Here is an 18,500-nt window from a genome sequence, read left to right on the forward strand (position 1 = left end):
AGCCCAAAAGTAACTAAAAGCCTCCTTAAAACCTCTGTCGGCAGTCAGAGTTGAGTTAAAATGCCAGTAGGCGCTTTTGGGGCGAATGTCCCTAACTAGCACACAGCCTAAAACCAAACAATGATCTGTAAAACCCACTGGTAAAATATCACACTTTTTGAAAGTACTAAAATGGTGTTTATAACAGTAAAAGCGGTCAAGGCGAGCCAAAGAGATGGTGTCGTCTCTCATGTGGGACCATGTGAACTGTCTGTGGCTCGCGTGCATCCTTCTCCACACGTCCACCAGACCCTGGGAGCGGACCAGCTGCCTCAGAACCTGCTGGGAAACTGGATGCGGCTCTGTGATTTCGATCTAAAATGCGATCTTCTGTACAATTAAAATCCCCCCCTAAAACCAGCAAATCACACGAGCCAAGATTGTTTAAAAGGTCGTTGATTTTCTCTAAAAAGAGCTTCCTCTCTGCACCGTTGTTGGGAGCATAAATATTAATAAAAACAACCATGAGGTGACTAAAAGCAGCTTTAACTAAAAGGCAGCATCCCTGAACGACGTGCTCCACTGTGACAGCGACTGGGTTAAATGACCTGGAGAAGAGGATACCCACCCCTGCACTGACCGTAGTGCTGTGGCTTAAAAACACCTCCCCCTCTCTCCTCCAGTCGGTCTCGTTGCTGTCACTGCCCACAGCAGTGACAGCAACATATGCACATAGCTCACAGGCTGTAAGCTACAGTGCCTTGCGAAAGTATTCGGCCCCCTTGAACCTTGCAAACTTTCGCCACATTTCAGGCTTCAAACAAAGATATAAAATTTAAATTTTTTGTCAAGAAACAACAAGTGGGACACAATCGTGAAGTGGAACGAAATTTATTGAATAATTTAAACTTTAACAAATAAAAAACTGAAAAGTGGGGTGTGCAATATTATTCGGCCCCTTTACTTTCAGTGCAGCAAACTCACTCCAGAAGTTCAGTGAGGATCTCTGAATGATCCAATGTTGTCCTAAATGACTGATGATGATAAACAGAATCCACCTGCTCTGTGATAGTCTCAGGGTTCTGTTTAAAGCGCAGAGAGCATCATGAAGACCAAGGAACACACCAGGCAGGTCCGAGATACTGTTGTGGAGAAGTTTAAAGCCAGATTTGGATACAAAAAGATTTCCCAAGCTTTAAACATCTCAAGGAGCACTGTGTAAGCAATCATATTGAAATGGAAGGAGTATCAGACCACTGCAAATCTCCCAAGACCCGGCCGTCCCTCCAAACTTTCATCTCGAACAAGGAGAAAACTGATCAGAGATGCAGCCAAGAGGCCCATGATCACTCTGGATGAACTGCAGAGATCTACAGCTGAGGTGGGAGAGTCTGCCCATAGGACAACAATCAGTCGTACACTGCACAAATCTGGCCTTTATGGAAGAGTGGCAAGAAGAAAGCCATTTCTCAAAGATATCCATAAAAAGTCTTGTTTAAAGTTTGCCACAAGCCACCTGGGAGACACACCAAACATGTGGAAGAAGGTGCTCTGGTCAGATGAAACCAAAATCGAGCTTTTTGGCCACAATGCAAAACGATATGTTTGGCGTAAAAGCAACACAGCTCATCACCCTGAACGCACCATGCCCACTGTCAAACATGGTGGTGGCAGCATCATGGTTTGGGCCTGCTTTTCTTCAGCAGGGACAGGGAAGATGGTTAAAATTGATGGGAAGATGGATGGAGCCAAATACAGGACCATTCTGGAAGAAAACCTGTTGGAGTCTGCACAAGACCTGAGACTGGGACGGAGATTTATCTTCCAACAGGACAATGATCCAAAACATAAAGCCAAATCTACAATGGAATGGTTCACAAATAAACATATCCAGGTGTTAGAATGGCCAAGTCAAAGTCCAGACCTGAATCCAATCGAGAATCTGTGGAAAGAGCTGAAGACTGCTGTTCACAAACGCTCTCCATCCAACCTCACTGAGCTCGAGCTGTTTTGCAAGGAAGAATGGGCAAGAATTTCAGTCTCTCGATGTGCAAAACTGATAGAAACATACCCCAAGCGACTTGCAGCTGTAATTGGAGCAAAAGGTGGCGCTACAAAGTATTAACGCAAGGGGGCCGAATAATATTGGACGCCCCACTTTTCAGTTTTTTATTTATTAAAAAAGTTTAAATTATTCAATAAATTTCGTTCCACTTCACGATTGTGTCCCACTTGTTTCTTGACAAAAAATTTAAATTTTATATCTTTATGTTTGAAGCCTGAAATGTGGCGAAAGGTTCCAAGGTTCAAGGGGGCCGAATACTTTCGCAAGGCACTGTATGTGCATTCTGTGGGCTGTGTGTGTCCTGTGGGATACGTGCGTGCGGTGAGCTGTATGCGTGAGGGTCTGCTGTGGACAGTTTCTTTACTTTGTCGTTGTTGACCTTTATATCCTTGCTCTTCCTTTTCGTGGACACACTGAGGCTTCTCTCCTCCACTCCGACATCCTCCATGTCCCGGACGGTCTCAGTCGTTCTTGGAACCGTCTGCTCCACCATCTCTCCGGTGAGACGTTCATTCTGCAGGTCCAGGTGGTCCCCCGGGGGGCCCCCCTGCGGACCTGCTGGCTCCTCCACCTCCGCGGTTGTGCCCGCGTCGCCCCGCGTGGTTTGCGCGGCCTCACTGTCCCCGTCGTGCGCGCACGGCATGCGCTGACGTGCGGATCGGCTGGCCGGCGAGCCTCCGCGCCCTTCGGGCACGACCGGATCAGATGGCCCTCCTCCCCACAACTAAAACATTTGAGAGTCGGTGGTGACATAAACAGTGTAATCAAAATCATCCACCCTGAAACGAAGGGCCAGTTTGAGCTCTTGCGGGGACACTATGCACCCGTGTCTGCTGAGCTCCCTCAACATGTCGTTCTTAAAGAACGGAGGAACGTTGGACACCACCACCGTTTTCGCCGGGTTCGACAGGGGGAACACCGGTGTGCGTTCACCGTTAATTGCCACCCTAGCCGCCACCAGCTGATCGGCTTTGTCCGTGCTTCCCACAAAAACCACCACCATTTTATTCATCCTGGACGCGGACTTCACGCTTCAGTGCCCCACAATGTCCCCCACAGCCAGCGCGCACTCCTCCACGGACACACCGTCCGGTGGATAGAGTTTGACGCCGTGTCCACGGGTAAGTTTCTCCAGCTCGGAGGCTCCCGGCGCCGCTGCCATGACCGGCATGGCGACAGTGGCCACCAAACAATTCCACCCAAAGCAGTGAATGAACGCTCGAAATTTCAGATTAAACACCACCCAGTGTAACAATAAAGATTCAAATATAGCTAGTTTGGAAAAACGCTGAAATCTGTCTCTCACTCCCGGAGCCGACACACTCACCACCCTCACGCTCAGAGAGAGCCATAGGGGGGTGACCTCTATCAATGATCTAGCCCAAGCATAGATTCTGGAATGCTCCAGTAAAACAGTGTATTTTTTTTAGCATGTTCATCATCATCACAATTGGAAGATCATGAGAGTAAAAATGACCAGGATTTATTACTTTATGTTGTCACAGCTGCGGGCAATTATGCCCGTGAGTCACTTCGCCCCGCACACCTGTTGTGCATCAGGACACTAATGAGCCCCTTTCTTAATCCCCGGAGGCACACCTGCCCCCTGCCAGATCGTTATTCGTGTTCCGATGACTTTCCAGCGTATTCCTGTTTGCCTGCCTGCCCGGTTCCGACCTTGCCGGTTCCTGACAATTCTGTTTTGCCTGCTCCCCGGTAAACTGTGTCTGCCTTCTACCCGATCTCGACCTTCCCTGTCCCCGACTATTCTATTCTGCTCGCTCCCCGGTGAATCCTGTCTGTTGTCTGTTTCTGACAATAAAGCGGTCTTTAGCCAAACTCGTGTGTCGCATTTGGGTTCTCATCTGGTCCTTGACATTATGTGATGGATAAGAAATATGTGATGGATAAGCAATATCCCAGAACATCATCATTTTTCATATATGCATGCATGAAAACCTGAATTATGTAATTCTCAAAGTATGTAACTTCACATAGTTTAAATAAAAATATCCCTACATTGAATTAGATTATATTGTATTATAATAACATTCTATTTTGAATGAGAAAATATTTTTCTCAATTTAGAATTTTTAAAGATACTGTCACTCATTTTGCTTAAATAAGGAATAATATCAATAAAAGAGACTGGCTTTAGAGATCAATAATGAAATAAGTGCCTAGACATATCTAGCCCTTTCTCTTCACCTGGTCAGAGGTGTTTACAAACATGTGCTGCCCAACTTGTGGATGCTAACTAATCACCATGAAATACTAGATGATACCCTTCCCCAGATAGCAATATAAGAATTTTCCTCTGCTGGCAATTTTGGTTCTTTCAGACTGTTGTCAAATGATCTAATGCAACACTGTGACTTCATCTCATCTGTCTATTATTTCAATCAAATAATAGTTCTCAGTTTTAAGTAAGCTGTTAGATTTGGTGGAGTAATAATGTTTAAAAAAATGTCATCATACTGTAATATTTTGTTTTCATTTATATTTTACAGACTTAACTCCACTGGGTGTTCTACTTGCTGATGTGACCTCAACACACAAGATTGAGATTGATCCTCTGAGCCCACAGAAAGTAAGCCCATTCACAACAAGACACTCTATCTCTGTAATGATTTATTTTCCTAAATTAGTGCAGACGTATGCCACATGGACCAAGTAATGCAGCATCAAATTCGGTTTTCGAACTGGCATTCTATCCTGTATCATGAGAGAGATCAAGTGCCTGTAAACTAGCAAGGAGGGTGCTAAATCATGAACAAGCAGCCATTGAACCCAAGGCTTACTCAGCCATCTTAAACATTGGCTACTTTAGGGATTAATGAAGACTGAGATATTCTTAGGGCCTGTCCTCAAAGAGACACTTCTGCATGTGGGAATGGTAATGCAATATATTTTATATATATATATATATATATATATATATAAATTATCGCTGGAGTGACAACCTGCCTTTCATTAGCTTTTTCCTGATGGCATGTCTGATTCCACTGATTAAATAACTGCTTCAGACATTTCTGAACATGGGCTCCTCAGAAAGCCAAGGTGAATGCAATGGATTTTGATGGCAGTTTATTTTAATCTTTAATAGAGCAGATGGAAAAATCTCATGGGTTATGACTTAATGTCAAGTCAAGTTCAACTTGTCTAAATAAAGGCCTGCTAAGCAGATATCACATGGTCCATTAATGATTTGCTGATGCTCTTTGAAATGACTTAATTACCAACTGTCCATGCAAAACAGAATTGTGAACAATAATTCATTTCATGAATGCATTTAAATTAATTTTGAACTTTGCCCTGTATTCAATTTCTATCATTCGTAGGTTCCTTTCTGGTGAAAATATATACAACAGCACCCTCCACTGCTGAATCAAAATATATTATTCTACCAAATTAATTTTAGAACATCCTTTCATATGTACAAAGCTCAATGTCTGTTTTTCAATCCAAGTTACAGACTGGTATCTAAAATATTACTGAAGGATTTCAGTATATCTACTTATGTCACAAGAGACATTCTACATTGGAGAAAAGAGTAAAAATATAGTACAAGGAATAATCTCTTTCCCAAATAACCAAAAACACGCCCTTTATTAACAAACACATGACTGCTTCCTTTGAAATAATATGGTATCCATTATTTAGATATTCAAGTAATAGTTTCATTACCAACTGCATCTACTCCGCACATACACTGACAAGCAGCGAGCCTGGGGCAACCATGACCCAATTGCTGGGTCGCCACTATCTCGTCCTTGGACAACCTTTTAAGGATGCTGACCAGTCTGCACACACCTGGGAACACCCCCACAAGAGCTGGCCTGACCCAATAGTTTATTGATCACAAACTGGTCAAAAGGTTTTTTTGTTGTGTTATGTATACTTATTCTGCCCATGGACATAATATTGTGAGGATGTAGGTGAACAGGTGCTTCAAGCAAGAAGGTTTTTATAAATACCATAAGGGATTTGAAAATGAAGAGATATTCTTTACCTGGCGCTGTCTGCAGGGCATTTTCATAGTTGCTGAAATGCTGACATTTGTGCTACACACAGGTGGTTCTGTCAGCATTTCCTTCCCATTGGAAAGCGCTGTTCTGTGGTTGTGCATTCCATATCATCTGAAATGTCATTGTTGTTGTTGTTGTTTTGTTTTTTTAAAATAAACGGGATAGGAGTTAATATACATTCTATATAGGCTTTGCTGTTGAATATGAAGATGACGTTTTAAACAAATCAAATCTCGTGAAAATTATGTGAATAATTGTATTTTTATGTCTTATCCATTGCATTTGTGACATCATATCTTTAAAACTATGCTCCCCATAAAATATTGACTAAAACACATCACTGGCATTAATCACGCTCGGGCAATCAGGTAATGTTGATTTTATATGATTTACTCAAATGAGAAAACATAAATTAATATATACACATTATTTTTTATAGTGTAACGTCAGTGCAAATATAGACTTATAAAAGCAACGAGACCAAAATTTGACAGCAGAAATCGATAGACCGCCTATGTAGATTCTGATCACGTGACCGTTGTTATGGAAGCCGTTACCAAGACATAGCGTACTGGGTTGGAAGAACATATTGGTTGGTTGAACTTTTGGGCTATTCTGCACTTAAAGTGTAAAATACAAGGGCACTTATACGTAGTAATGTCAGATACGGAATCCGATGAGGAACACAACAAACTTGGGGTAAGTTAGCCAACATAATGTAAGGACCTTCAGCGTCTTGGCCGGCTGATGTGGGGTAGGGCTTGTCCTGGTCGTCCGGCTTCGACCGTGTCGTCGGCGACACTGCCAACTGCCAACCTGCCAATCTACAGTGGAGGATTCTACACTAAGCCATCGGCTCAAATGCTTTTATTTTGTTATAAATCCTGCTGTGTCGAGCTAGTGCCCATTCTGCTGCCTCCATCAGACAGTGTTTCATGTGTATGGCGAGTGTGAGAGACTCAGTGTTTATAACAAATATTTTTAATCATTTTACTGAAATATTTTATTTAAAAAGTTTATTCTGGCAGCAGGGTACAATTTAGCAATTTACACTTCGAGAAAAAAAAGAGGACAAAGCAGTTCAGAATGGTGCCTCAGTGTGGCGCTGCAATGTCTGGTGCAGACTTGTAATGGAGTTTGGTTTATTTCAAATGACAAACAAATTCTCAGACATTTAGTGTCACAAGAATCTTCTTTGCACTGTTGTTGGTGACCAATTGTACATTTTCTTCATGAATGACTGTATTGCCGCTTTATTTATTTATTTCAGGTATTTTAGTGTATTTGTGTTTGTGAACAACTATGTGAAATTGTAAATAAAGTGTGTTTATAGAAATCAAATATTCTACTGCTCCTACTGCTTTACCTCATTATTTTTATTATTATTGTTGTTAGAAAAATGTGCCTGTCTTGTGCAAAAGTAAGTACCCGAATGTGTAAACTTTTAATAATTTGAATTATAATTAGGTCAATACAAAATCACTCAATATAGTAAAAGTCTAGTTTCTTTACCCCAGTAAAGAATAAATGTGGGATTTTTGATCTGTAGTGCAGGAAATAAAATCAGCAAATCATGACACATTTATAAAAACTACTATGTAACTATTTTAATATGCGCACTTTTATATTTGTTTTACAGTTTAAGGAATATGAAGGAGACAGAAATGAAGCCGGTGAGAGGCATGGAGTAGGAAAAGCTGTTCTGGCCAATGGCCATATTTATCAGGGTCATTATGAGAATGGCAAGAGACATGGAAAGGTAAGGATTATGTTTTATTTAGTCAAAGTCGTATTAAGGTATATGTGATACACAAGAAAGCTAGCCCCCCTCAAGCAAACTCTAGATGTTCACTCAGCTCAGTAAACAGGAGACGTGCCAGGATTTTTACAGTTTTCTATTACCTCTAACCTGTATTCATCATTCATGTATCATAAAGGAAGTAAAAAGCGATTTCAAACTGCATTTTCTATTTAAAACAACCACAGTAGCAACATTTGGAATCTTATGTGGTTTGGTAGGAACAATATTGGCTGCAGACAGAGAAAAAGATGGTTTAGGAAATTTACGAAATTATTTTCTTCCTTCTGAACAGTCAAATCATGACTTTAAATATTTCATTTAATTCTTTCTTCTAACAGGGAACATATCATTTCAAGAATGGCTCCAGATATGTGGGAAAGTATCAGCAGAACATGAAACATGGACAAGGCACTTTCTACTATCCAGATGGCTCTAAATACGAAGGTACTATTACACAGTAGATTTTAGTTAAATTTCTAACGGTCCTGATAGCTGAAATCTGAAATTGCTTTCATTTTATTGCTTTTGATTGCATGTCAGGATCCTGGGTTAAGGATGTGAGAGAGGGTCACGGTGTCTACACCTATCCCAATGGAGACATATATGAAGGGGAGTGGTTGAATCATATGAGGTACAGCCCCAGTCTTAACATAGACAGAAGACAGTCTGCAGTTAAGTGACAATTATTTGTTCTGGAAATTTGAAAAACTGCATCTTGGTATTTAATTATCAGGCATGGGCAGGGAGTTTATCACTATCATGCCACTGGCTCAAAGTACAAAGGCAGCTGGATGAATGGCAAAATGGAACATGCTGGAGAGTACATTCATTCCAACTACAAATACAAGGGAAATTTTAGCAACAACAATGTAAGTTTTTAAAGAATTTTTGTGAAAGATGAATATTTACTTTCATTTCCTGCTAATGCAGCTCCATTCTGTTGACAAATGACTGATATCAATTTATTTATGTCCTATGTTCAGCCTCAGTTGGATTTTACGTTTCCAGCAGCCAAAAAAATCCAAATCCAAAGCATCAACAGAAAAAAGAAGCACAGAACAATACATTAAGAATACTGTATAACTAAACAGTACTTGATGTAAACACTCACTCAGATCCAGTTACCGAATTCCTCATGTAACACAGTATACAATAATTGATGTTTTATTTTTAATACTGAAAAAATTGTCTAAAGTTTTTCAACTACAAATTAGTGTACTGATACGTATTATGTCATACTGACTAAGCATAAGGGGTTATATAATTATGCTTGCAATAAACTATTGTTCGATTTTAAGATTAGGTTTTTGATCTAATGTTTTGAGATGATGATTATTTGTAGCAACTACACAATGAAAGATTATTTTTTTCAGTGGTTGATCTGCTTTTCATTTCTGCATTTTAGCCATGTGGGACTGGAAAGTTTGTGTTTGACATTGGTTGCATGCAAAATGGTGAATACCAACAAATACATCAGGTAATTTATTAGCATTTCAGTCTGGGTATTTATTTGACACAACTACACATAGTCTTTAATCTGGTCATTTATAAGGGCACACTGAAAGAACACTTTAACACTTTCTTGACTCACTCCCACTGGTGAGTAGAACTATGCAAAGCCAGAGCCAGAGCAGAGAGTTTTCTTAACTTGACCACAGGAGGAGCATAGGAGGTGCTGCCTCCTGCCTCCATAGAAGTGCCACTGCGTTGGTGCTGCATTGGTGTCTTACGTGCGCTTTTGTCCTTTTTTGTACAACAATACATTACCAATGTGAAATACATTATATAAAAGTTTCAGTGCAGTGGTCTGTGGTTCTAAAACATTCTCTGACATTTTATTTTATTTTGATAATGGTGCATATTCAAGCAAGTGGAATCAAATCACTTTGAATGAAAATTTCCACTCAAATACCAAATTTTTAGATTAAATTATACAAAAAATACTATGTTCCATAAAACTCAAGTTTGGTATCTTTTTCGGCCCATCCAGGACACAGATGAGTTGGAATATACCATACCAGCCACTTCAATCAAGTGGACTCCCATATGCATTATTTCTGTTACTCCAGGTATTGTGACACACCCAAAAAGTCTTCAGTTTAAGTATCAGTTTATATTTACTTACTTGTAATCAAGCGTAAAGGCTGCAAAGAGTTTGATTTAAAATACTGACACACTTTCATTTTAAACCTGCAATTGTCTGACACAATCAAATGTCTCACATGCTCTGTGTGTGTCTGTGTCTGTGTGTGTGTTTCTGTCTGTATGTGCACCTGTATTTGCATATATATTTCTCAACTCAACCACAGAAATGTAGTTAAACAGGAAAGAAAGGATAGTTCACCTGTATGATCATTCCGCAATCAACATTAGCCAACCTTTGTAGTGACAGCAAATAAACATTTTGTTTGAATCAATATGTCAATTAAAAAATAACTGAATTTATGTGCCTTTGTGTCATAATAAAACTCACAGGCAGGTTTATTTCATTAAGGTAATGTGGCCTGTCTAAGCCCCAATCCCCTTACTGAAACACCTAGGAAGTGACTTTCCTAGTAAACAAGAACATGCAGCTGTGAATAAGTATGGTAATGGGTAATGTAATTGGTAAACTGTCTCTTAAATATCATTAACAATTTAAAATATTCATTCTTAATCGTGAGCAGGATTTCTTTTATTAACACCTGTCAAATAACACGAAGTCTCATCTTGTCTTCTTGAACCCTTTATTCCGCTTTATTGCTTTCGGGGTCACGGGGAATGTGAACATATGGACAAAGGCTGGGTACACCCCTGGATGGCTCACCAGTTCAGAACAGGGCCCTATGTGAGCAAATGTGGGTTCAATAGCTTGCTCAAGGGTACCTCAGCAATGCTCTGAAGGTGTTGTGGTAGTAGGGGAAGGCGCCTTTCCAGATTGAGTTACTAACGCCTATGTCTAGGACTAGTTCAAATGACTCCTCTGTTGAGCAAATAAGACACCTCCTTCAAAACTACCTGATTTTCCAGTATTACCTCCTTACAATATAGCCTCTCTGATTTTCTTAGGTTTATATTTTAAAATTGATTAATTGTAATAATGCCTTAGGAAATTAGAGTGCATATTAGCAGTTAACATCAAACAAAATACGAGATATAGCAAAAATAATAAACATTTGTACAAAAATACGAGTATCATGGTCGGTCAAGATGTTTGTACTTTAAATGGCAACGATGTAAAATGGGAAGTAATGGTGCTGTTTGATAGCCCACACTAAATGGCAATGTTTGAAAGGCCACAAATTTCCAACCCAAAAGAGCTGTTAGGGAAGGGTGTAACTATTACAAAATGACGTCAAAAGGGGTGTTTCCCCTCTTAAAACACCAATCATATGCATTCCCATTATAAATTCAAAGGTAATCTGGTTCACAATAACATCCATTTATGACAACTCATGAAGACGACATAAAGCACTTACTTTGATTACTCCCTGGCCAGGCTTGGGCAGTGTCTACTTGTTTTCTTTAAAGTCAGCTCCTGCCACTGATATAAATACATTTAGCACAGCTATTGTTGCCTGTCAGCCACCACTTATGCTGCTATAGCCAACATTCATGGATGGGCAGTATTTCAAATACCTAAAATATGTATTTCAAATACAAAATACTATTTCAAAATTTGTATTTTATTAAAGCAAATAAAAATACCTTGATATTTAAGGAGTTAACTGTATAGAAATTGCCTCAGTATTTGACGGTATGCTAATTGGGCTTGTTGAGTTCTCACTGTGGAGGATGTTGGCCTACTGGAGTGAGGGGTTTAATTTTGCTAGTTTAAAAGAAGCTATAGATCTCAGAAGGACTCAAATGCTAGAACAAGCACGAATTATTTCAAGCATAATTTACAATCCAGAGGATTCTTGAAAATACTTAACTTGATTTTACAATCGCTAACATGCTGGAACACTAAGATGAAGTATTTGACTTGACATGACGAGACTAACTGGCGCAGGACAAGGGAGACACAGACTATGTGTCTATGTCCTGCCGATCTCCGACCCTGCTGACCCACTCTACTCTTATACCAGCAGCTTGTAATGTATCTCTCTGATCTCTGCCTATTCTCTCCTCTACTTGTCCTCCCCCTTCTCCTCTCTCTCTACCCAGACGGCCATCAGCAGGAGGGTCCCACTACATGAGTCCGGTCCTGCTCAAGGTTTCTTCCTGTTAAAGGGGAGTTTCTTATTGCCACTGTTGCTTGTTGGGTTTCAGGCACTGGAATTCTGTAAAGCGCCTAGAAACAATTTTGACTGTAACAGACGCTATATAAATAAAGATTGATTTGATTTGATTTTACACAGACTATGTGCAGGGAAGAGGTGGAAACAATCAGGGAAGTTCAGACAATCATACAGGTGGGAAACACCCTGGGTTCAGAAGTCAAGTTATCTACAATTGGAGAAGTTACTTTCAAAATAAAACAGAAAACGCAAAACAAGACAAACAGATTTGTCAAGTTATTTAACAGATTATTTCCTATGTTATTGCTCTCAACCATGAATTGTTTGCATTCTGGACAAGTTTGTTTTAATGTTAATGTTGTCTACTTCAACACAGGAACAGGAAGACTGTTTCATTTTTAAAGATGTTGAGGTCTGTTGAGAAGATGACATTGTAACGCTTCACTTCTGTAGGACCCAGGGAAGGCCTTGCTTCCTGGACCAATATTGTCTCATCAAACTCCTTTTTTCAAGGTTTAGTATGACCATTCCATCATCTGCTCCGGTATAGCTGTTATTCTTAATTGTCTGCTGTCTGAGCCAAAATGTTTAAAAAGTTGTGCTGAAAAGCATCAGCTGAAAATACATTACAAGAACCTCCCATAATATAGGCAATATGGGCCTCTTGTCCTCCATTTACCAACTCTCATAATGACACATACCATTAATGTCAAAATAGATAATGTAGTTAACCACTTGTAAAATGCTGTTTGCATGTTAGAACTGTCTTGATTAATTGCTTTGATTCAGATTCAAATTTCCTTTATTTGTCCCACACGGGAAAATTTACAGCGCAACAGCAGCAAAAGCACACAGAAAAAATAAAATAAAATAAAATTTGAGATAATAGAAAATATACAAGAAAAAAAGGATGCATATATACAATAATCTAAGATAAATGGATAATCAGCCCTTGTATACCTGTACATTGTACAGAGGGTGTATACAATATACTTACATGTCAGAATATATAATATTTAGTGTGTGCTATCAGGCATTATGTTTGTTGTGCAGTTTGACAGCAGCCGGCAGGAAAGATCTGAGATACTGTACCTCTCCTTCACTCAGCAAGGGTGGAGCAGCCGCTCTCTGAAGGAGCTGCCCAGTGCTGTCAGGGTGTCCTGTAGGGGGTGGGACGTGTTGTGAAGGGATCCATGAAGGGATCAATTTGGTTAGCCAAGTATTTAGAGGGCATAATCACAAACTCTTGGTTGAAGTGTTTAGACTGTTGGTTTAAACAGAATTTATTACAGAAATTGTTTGTGGCCCACATAAATTGTTAAGCTGCCACACTTTGTAAATTTTCAGTTAATGAATTGTTTGCCCTGTTAAATGGTTACTGAAATGCTGATTAAAGCCAAAGGTGGAAATACTGTACAAAAACAGCTTATGTGATGAGTCCAGACTGATGCCATGGTAATGCCTTTCCTAAGTAGGCTGACAGAAGCGAACAAGGGTGATTTTCTTTGTTGTAGTGCATTGCCCTCATAGACTGCCAGTCATTCTTTTGCATGGTATTTTGAAAATACAAAGTATTTTATCTTGATACCTTTTGTGTCTGTATTGTAGCTTATGTTGATAAAATTGGCCTTTTTTAATATTGAATTTTTGCCCACCCTTAACTACATTCAATATGCAGATATCGATGCTGCATTTCATTTCCAGAGAACAAATTGGCCCTATTTGTCGTGGCTATGGACAGCTATAACAAGCACATGGCCCCAAACTGAGCACTGGACACTGTGTCGAAAGCTCTTGTGCCACTAACACGAACCGTGTCTCGGGCAACCATAAGTTTCAGAACTTCAGCAGGGACTGGCTATTGAGGTCAAAGCTCAACTGCACATGGCAAGTGAGTCAGAAAAGGGGCAGCAGTCAATGTACACCTACCATTTCAGCCCATACCCTGGGTTCACCTTCATCGTCCTGGACACCTATGATGTGGCTCTGATGAGCAGAGAAGAGTCCAAGGAGGGGTACTGAGAAGCTCTAATGCTTCACAGACAATTCAACAAAAATGCCAATTTCAACTGTCCACCAGGTAAATAAGTTTAAAGTCTAAATAACTTTCTGCACAAGATAAAATGCAGTAGTGTTTTGTAATGCTAGATAAATCGGTCTTCCACGAGTTAAAATGACTGACTCACATTTAATTTGTAAGGAACGTAGTATTTTAGGAATATCATAAGTAATGCAACACACTATCAGTAATTAGGATCAATATAAAAAAAGACCTCAATATAAACTAACACATAGAGGTGATTAATTCAAAACAAAGCTGGACTGTCAATTCCACATTTTGCTCATTTTTGCAGATGGAAACATAAACAGTTTACAATTGCCTACAAGTAACATAAACCTTGAAGTACAAAGTGCCAAATTTGACTTGATTTTTGCGTGCGTGTGTGATTATTGTTGGCACACAACCCCAAAACCAAGTCAAATGTTTTAGTCGGCAAGTACTGTGCAGGAAAAACCCAGTGTGTGGGGATGAATCTGTAATATAAATTGGGTTAGAGGTTAGTTAGAAGCATTTAATTGATGTGTCATGTAATTTAACAGGTCAAAATTAAAAATTATCTTGACAATCTTCTCTGGGTTGAAGAGGAAATGAACTGTGTCACTAGTTAACATAGTTTTGAAAACTAAAATTATGTGATTATTTATTCTTTTATTCCATTATTGATTATTGATTATTTTATTCCATATCCAGGTCACCTTGCTGTACACCCCAATTCCACAGATTATCTTTGTCTGCTTTGGAACTTGATGAAGTCCTGGCTGTGACATGCGCGCACACACGCACGCACGCACGCACACACACACACACACCACACACACACACACACACACACAGCACCATCACTATCGCCATCACCATGCCTAACCAATCAAACATCTCTAAAAACCCAAAGGCTCTAAGAAGTTTTGAAATGTGATCTCACAATGATCAAAGGACCTTTGACCCAAAGTACTACATCAAAACTGTTACAGTGTATTACAGCTGCCCTCTATATCACTGATAGCAATTACTTCAACCACAGTCGGCACCTACAGAAAGAAATATAAAAGGACACCATGGTAAGATGTTGACAACAAACAGGGCAAATTGTGGGCATTATTAGGGGCTGATGAGCTGTACTTTTTAATTTGACTAAGGAATATGAAGGTGACAGAAATGAGGCTGATGAGAGGCATGGAGTTGGTAGAGCTGTTCTGGGCGATGGAGATATTTATCAAGGGAATTATGAGAATGGCAAAAGACATGGAGAGGTAAGTATTGTTTAGTCAAATTCATATCAAGGAATTATATACTATACATATTTACATGTCCAAAGGAGACTACCCCTCGTCAAACAAACTGTGATTTCATCCAGCTCATTAAACAAGAAAATAATCAGGATTTTTATAGCTTTCTACCCCAAAATCTGTATCCATCATTTATGTATCAAAAGGAAAATAGACAAGAACTAATAAGCATTCCCTTGCATTGTCTTAGGGTCAAAATGACCTGATCACCACTTTTACCACTTAACAGCAGAAAAAAACACTTACCGGTAATTCCTTTTTTTAGTTGAACCTCCATTTTACTTAAAGAGACAACAGAGTACAATGGTAGGGTCAGTTTTGTCCCACCAGTTAAAATCAGTTTTATACCAAAAATCATATATAGGCAAATGCACACAGATATTTAGATAGATCATCAAAACACTAGAACTTTCTTTCACAGGTGCAGCATCACCCATCCATGACCGAACACCTGACACATTCACAGACGTAAACACACCAGACACATCAGACACAAGTTCGTGTAAAAAGAGATGGATTTTGTAAGACATATTTTTTAATGGTTAAGATGTTTGAGGTAGGATCCCCATTTAAGATTATATCAGTTTGCAAGAATGCTGTTCCTTTTAATAAAGTGCATTCAAAACAACTTTCTGTACACATTCTGGCGCTTAGAGATTGTACATTAATATAATCTTTTGATAAATATTAAAATTAATGGCAAAATGGAGCATGCTGGAGATTACCTGTGTAGTGTCTTTACTAATAATGTAAAACCTGTTACACTTAAGAAAACAATATCATATATGTTGAAATAAATACAAATGCTATTCATATGCTAACTTCAATCTTTCTACATTGTGAAAATGGAAAACTCACTGTGTGTGATAGGTAAAAAGTTCTTCCTTCATGTAAAAAAGATTTGGGGTTGAAAATACAATAGAACTACTTAATTTTATGGATTTAGTGGAGGTATGACTAAAGGGTAAAAAAACATCTTGAGCAACATTATTGAATGGATTTAAATTGGTTGTACTAAACTGGTTATCACTTCATCTATTATTTAATGCTTTCTTCTAATAGGGAACATATCACTTCAAGAATGGCTCTAGATATGTGGGAAACTATCAGCAGAACATGAAACATGGTCAAGGCACGTTGTACTATCCAGATGGCTCTAAATTTGAAGGTAATACATTTTAGATAAATGTCTAAAGGTACTGATAAATAATTGATTTCATTTTGGTGCTTTTGTTTGTGTGTCAGGAACCTGGGTTAAGGATGTGAGAGAGGGTCATGGTGTCTATGCCTACCCCAATGGAGACATGTATGAAGGGGAGTGGTTGAATCATATGAGGTACAGCCCCAGTCAATATAGTCAAGGCAGGCTGCGGTCAAGTTACAATTATTTACAGATGCTTCTTGATGTTTAATCATCAGGCATGGACAGGGAGTTTATCACTATCACGCCACTGGCTCAAAGTACAAAGGCAGCTGGATGAATGGCAAAATGGAACATGCTGGAGAATACATTCATTCCAATCACAGATACAAGGGAAACTTTAGCAACAACAATGTAAATTTTTCATGTTTAATTAGTATTCTTTTCCTGCTTATGTAAATAAGTAAGTGTGATGTAACTACTTATTTCTCTACCGTCTCAGTTAGGTTTTACTTTTCCAACAGTCTTGTCTCATCTTCTTAACCGATTTAGCTCTTTTAGGATGATTGGGAGGGTTCCAACAGTAACATTGCAAAATGGCAAAATGAACATCCAAGTGAAGCTCAAACAGAAAAATTGGTTACTAGCCATGCAATACACAAAACAATGCAATTAGAAAAAAAAAACCTCAAACACAGTTCATGCTGTAAACGCAACAACCAAATACAGAAATAGTGTATGCAGCAAATAGTGTATGCAACACAGTATACAATAATGATTGATGTTTCATTTTTAATGTGAACACTGATGATATTGTGTTCTAATGGGACATTGTGACGTGCAAAATAAACAAATTGCTGTTATCAATCAAGAATTAGTGTACTGATGGGTATGATATCATAATGACTAAACATAGAAGTATCAGGCTCATATAAAAAGAATTTTCAGTGGTTTTTTGCCTCTTCATTTCAGCCTTGTGGTTCTGGAAAGTTTGTATTTGACATTGGGTGCGAGCAACATGGTGAATATCATCAAATACTGCAGGTAATTTATGAACATTTCAATGTAGCATTTTTAATTAAGATAAGTTCTCTGAATTACCAAATTGGTAGATGAAATTATACTGAAAATACTGTTTAACAAAACTGGAAGTCTTGTTTCCTTTTTGGCTCTAATGTAGGACCCAGATGAGTTGGAATATGCCGAACCCCCCTCTGTTTTCAAGTGGATTCCCATATGCATTACTCCTATCACTCCAGGTACTGTGAAGCCAGGCTAAACTTCTTGGTATGAATTTAAATTTGATTGAAAAACAACGTGTGTGTGTGTGTGTGTGTGTGTGTGTGTGTGTGTACGTCTGTGTGTGCGCATGCATATGTGGGTCTTTGCATGGATCTGCATATCTGTTTATCAGCTGGACAAGAGAAATCTAGTTCAACTGGAAAGGAATCAAAGGAGAATTCATCCGTATGATCAGCCTAAATCCCAGCATCAGTCGACCTGCGTATCAACAGCAAATCTATTTTTTTTTATAGTAAATGATTTTTAGAGAGCAAATGACAAAATTAATGTGGCTTTATGTCATTGCAAAACTCATAGGTGGTGTCATTTGATCAAGGTAATAGGACTTCAGAGCTGTCCAATCCCCATGTACACTTACTGAAACAGGAGGTGAAATTATACTCAGCAAAAATATACAGATATGTATAAGAGACAAATGAGTGCAGTTTACATACCTGTAAATTTTAAACAAACGTATCTTCAACACTTTTGAAATTTGCTGCATAAATTTGCTTTTTTAAAATCATGACCAGCATTTTCATTTTCTTTCCTGCCAAAGGTACCCACGCATGCTCACGCACGCGCACACACTATTTACTTTAACTGTCAAGTCACATGATCATTTTAGGTATGTCTA

The 18,500-nt window shown here is 39.0% G+C and overlaps 1 protein-coding gene across 1 annotated transcript; it reads left to right on the plus strand.

The window, feature by feature from the left end:
* Positions 1 to 214: 214 nt before the first annotated feature.
* On the plus strand, positions 215 to 18,389 carry rsph1 (radial spoke head component 1). The gene is made up of 10 exons (XM_057048775.1): positions 215 to 248; positions 2,371 to 3,165; positions 4,555 to 4,634; positions 7,718 to 7,831; positions 8,212 to 8,317; positions 16,687 to 16,777; positions 16,861 to 16,996; positions 17,555 to 17,626; positions 17,763 to 17,841; positions 17,997 to 18,389. Exons 1-10 carry the CDS (start codon positions 215 to 217, stop codon positions 18,053 to 18,055), a joined length of 1,566 nt encoding a protein of 521 aa, XP_056904755.1. The 3' UTR covers positions 18,056 to 18,389.
* The last annotated feature ends 111 nt before the right edge of the window (positions 18,390 to 18,500 follow it).

The sequence above is a fragment of the Takifugu flavidus genome, chromosome 1 (genome assembly GCF_003711565.1).
Source record: "Takifugu flavidus isolate HTHZ2018 chromosome 1, ASM371156v2, whole genome shotgun sequence".
NCBI lineage: Eukaryota > Metazoa > Chordata > Actinopteri > Tetraodontiformes > Tetraodontidae > Takifugu > Takifugu flavidus.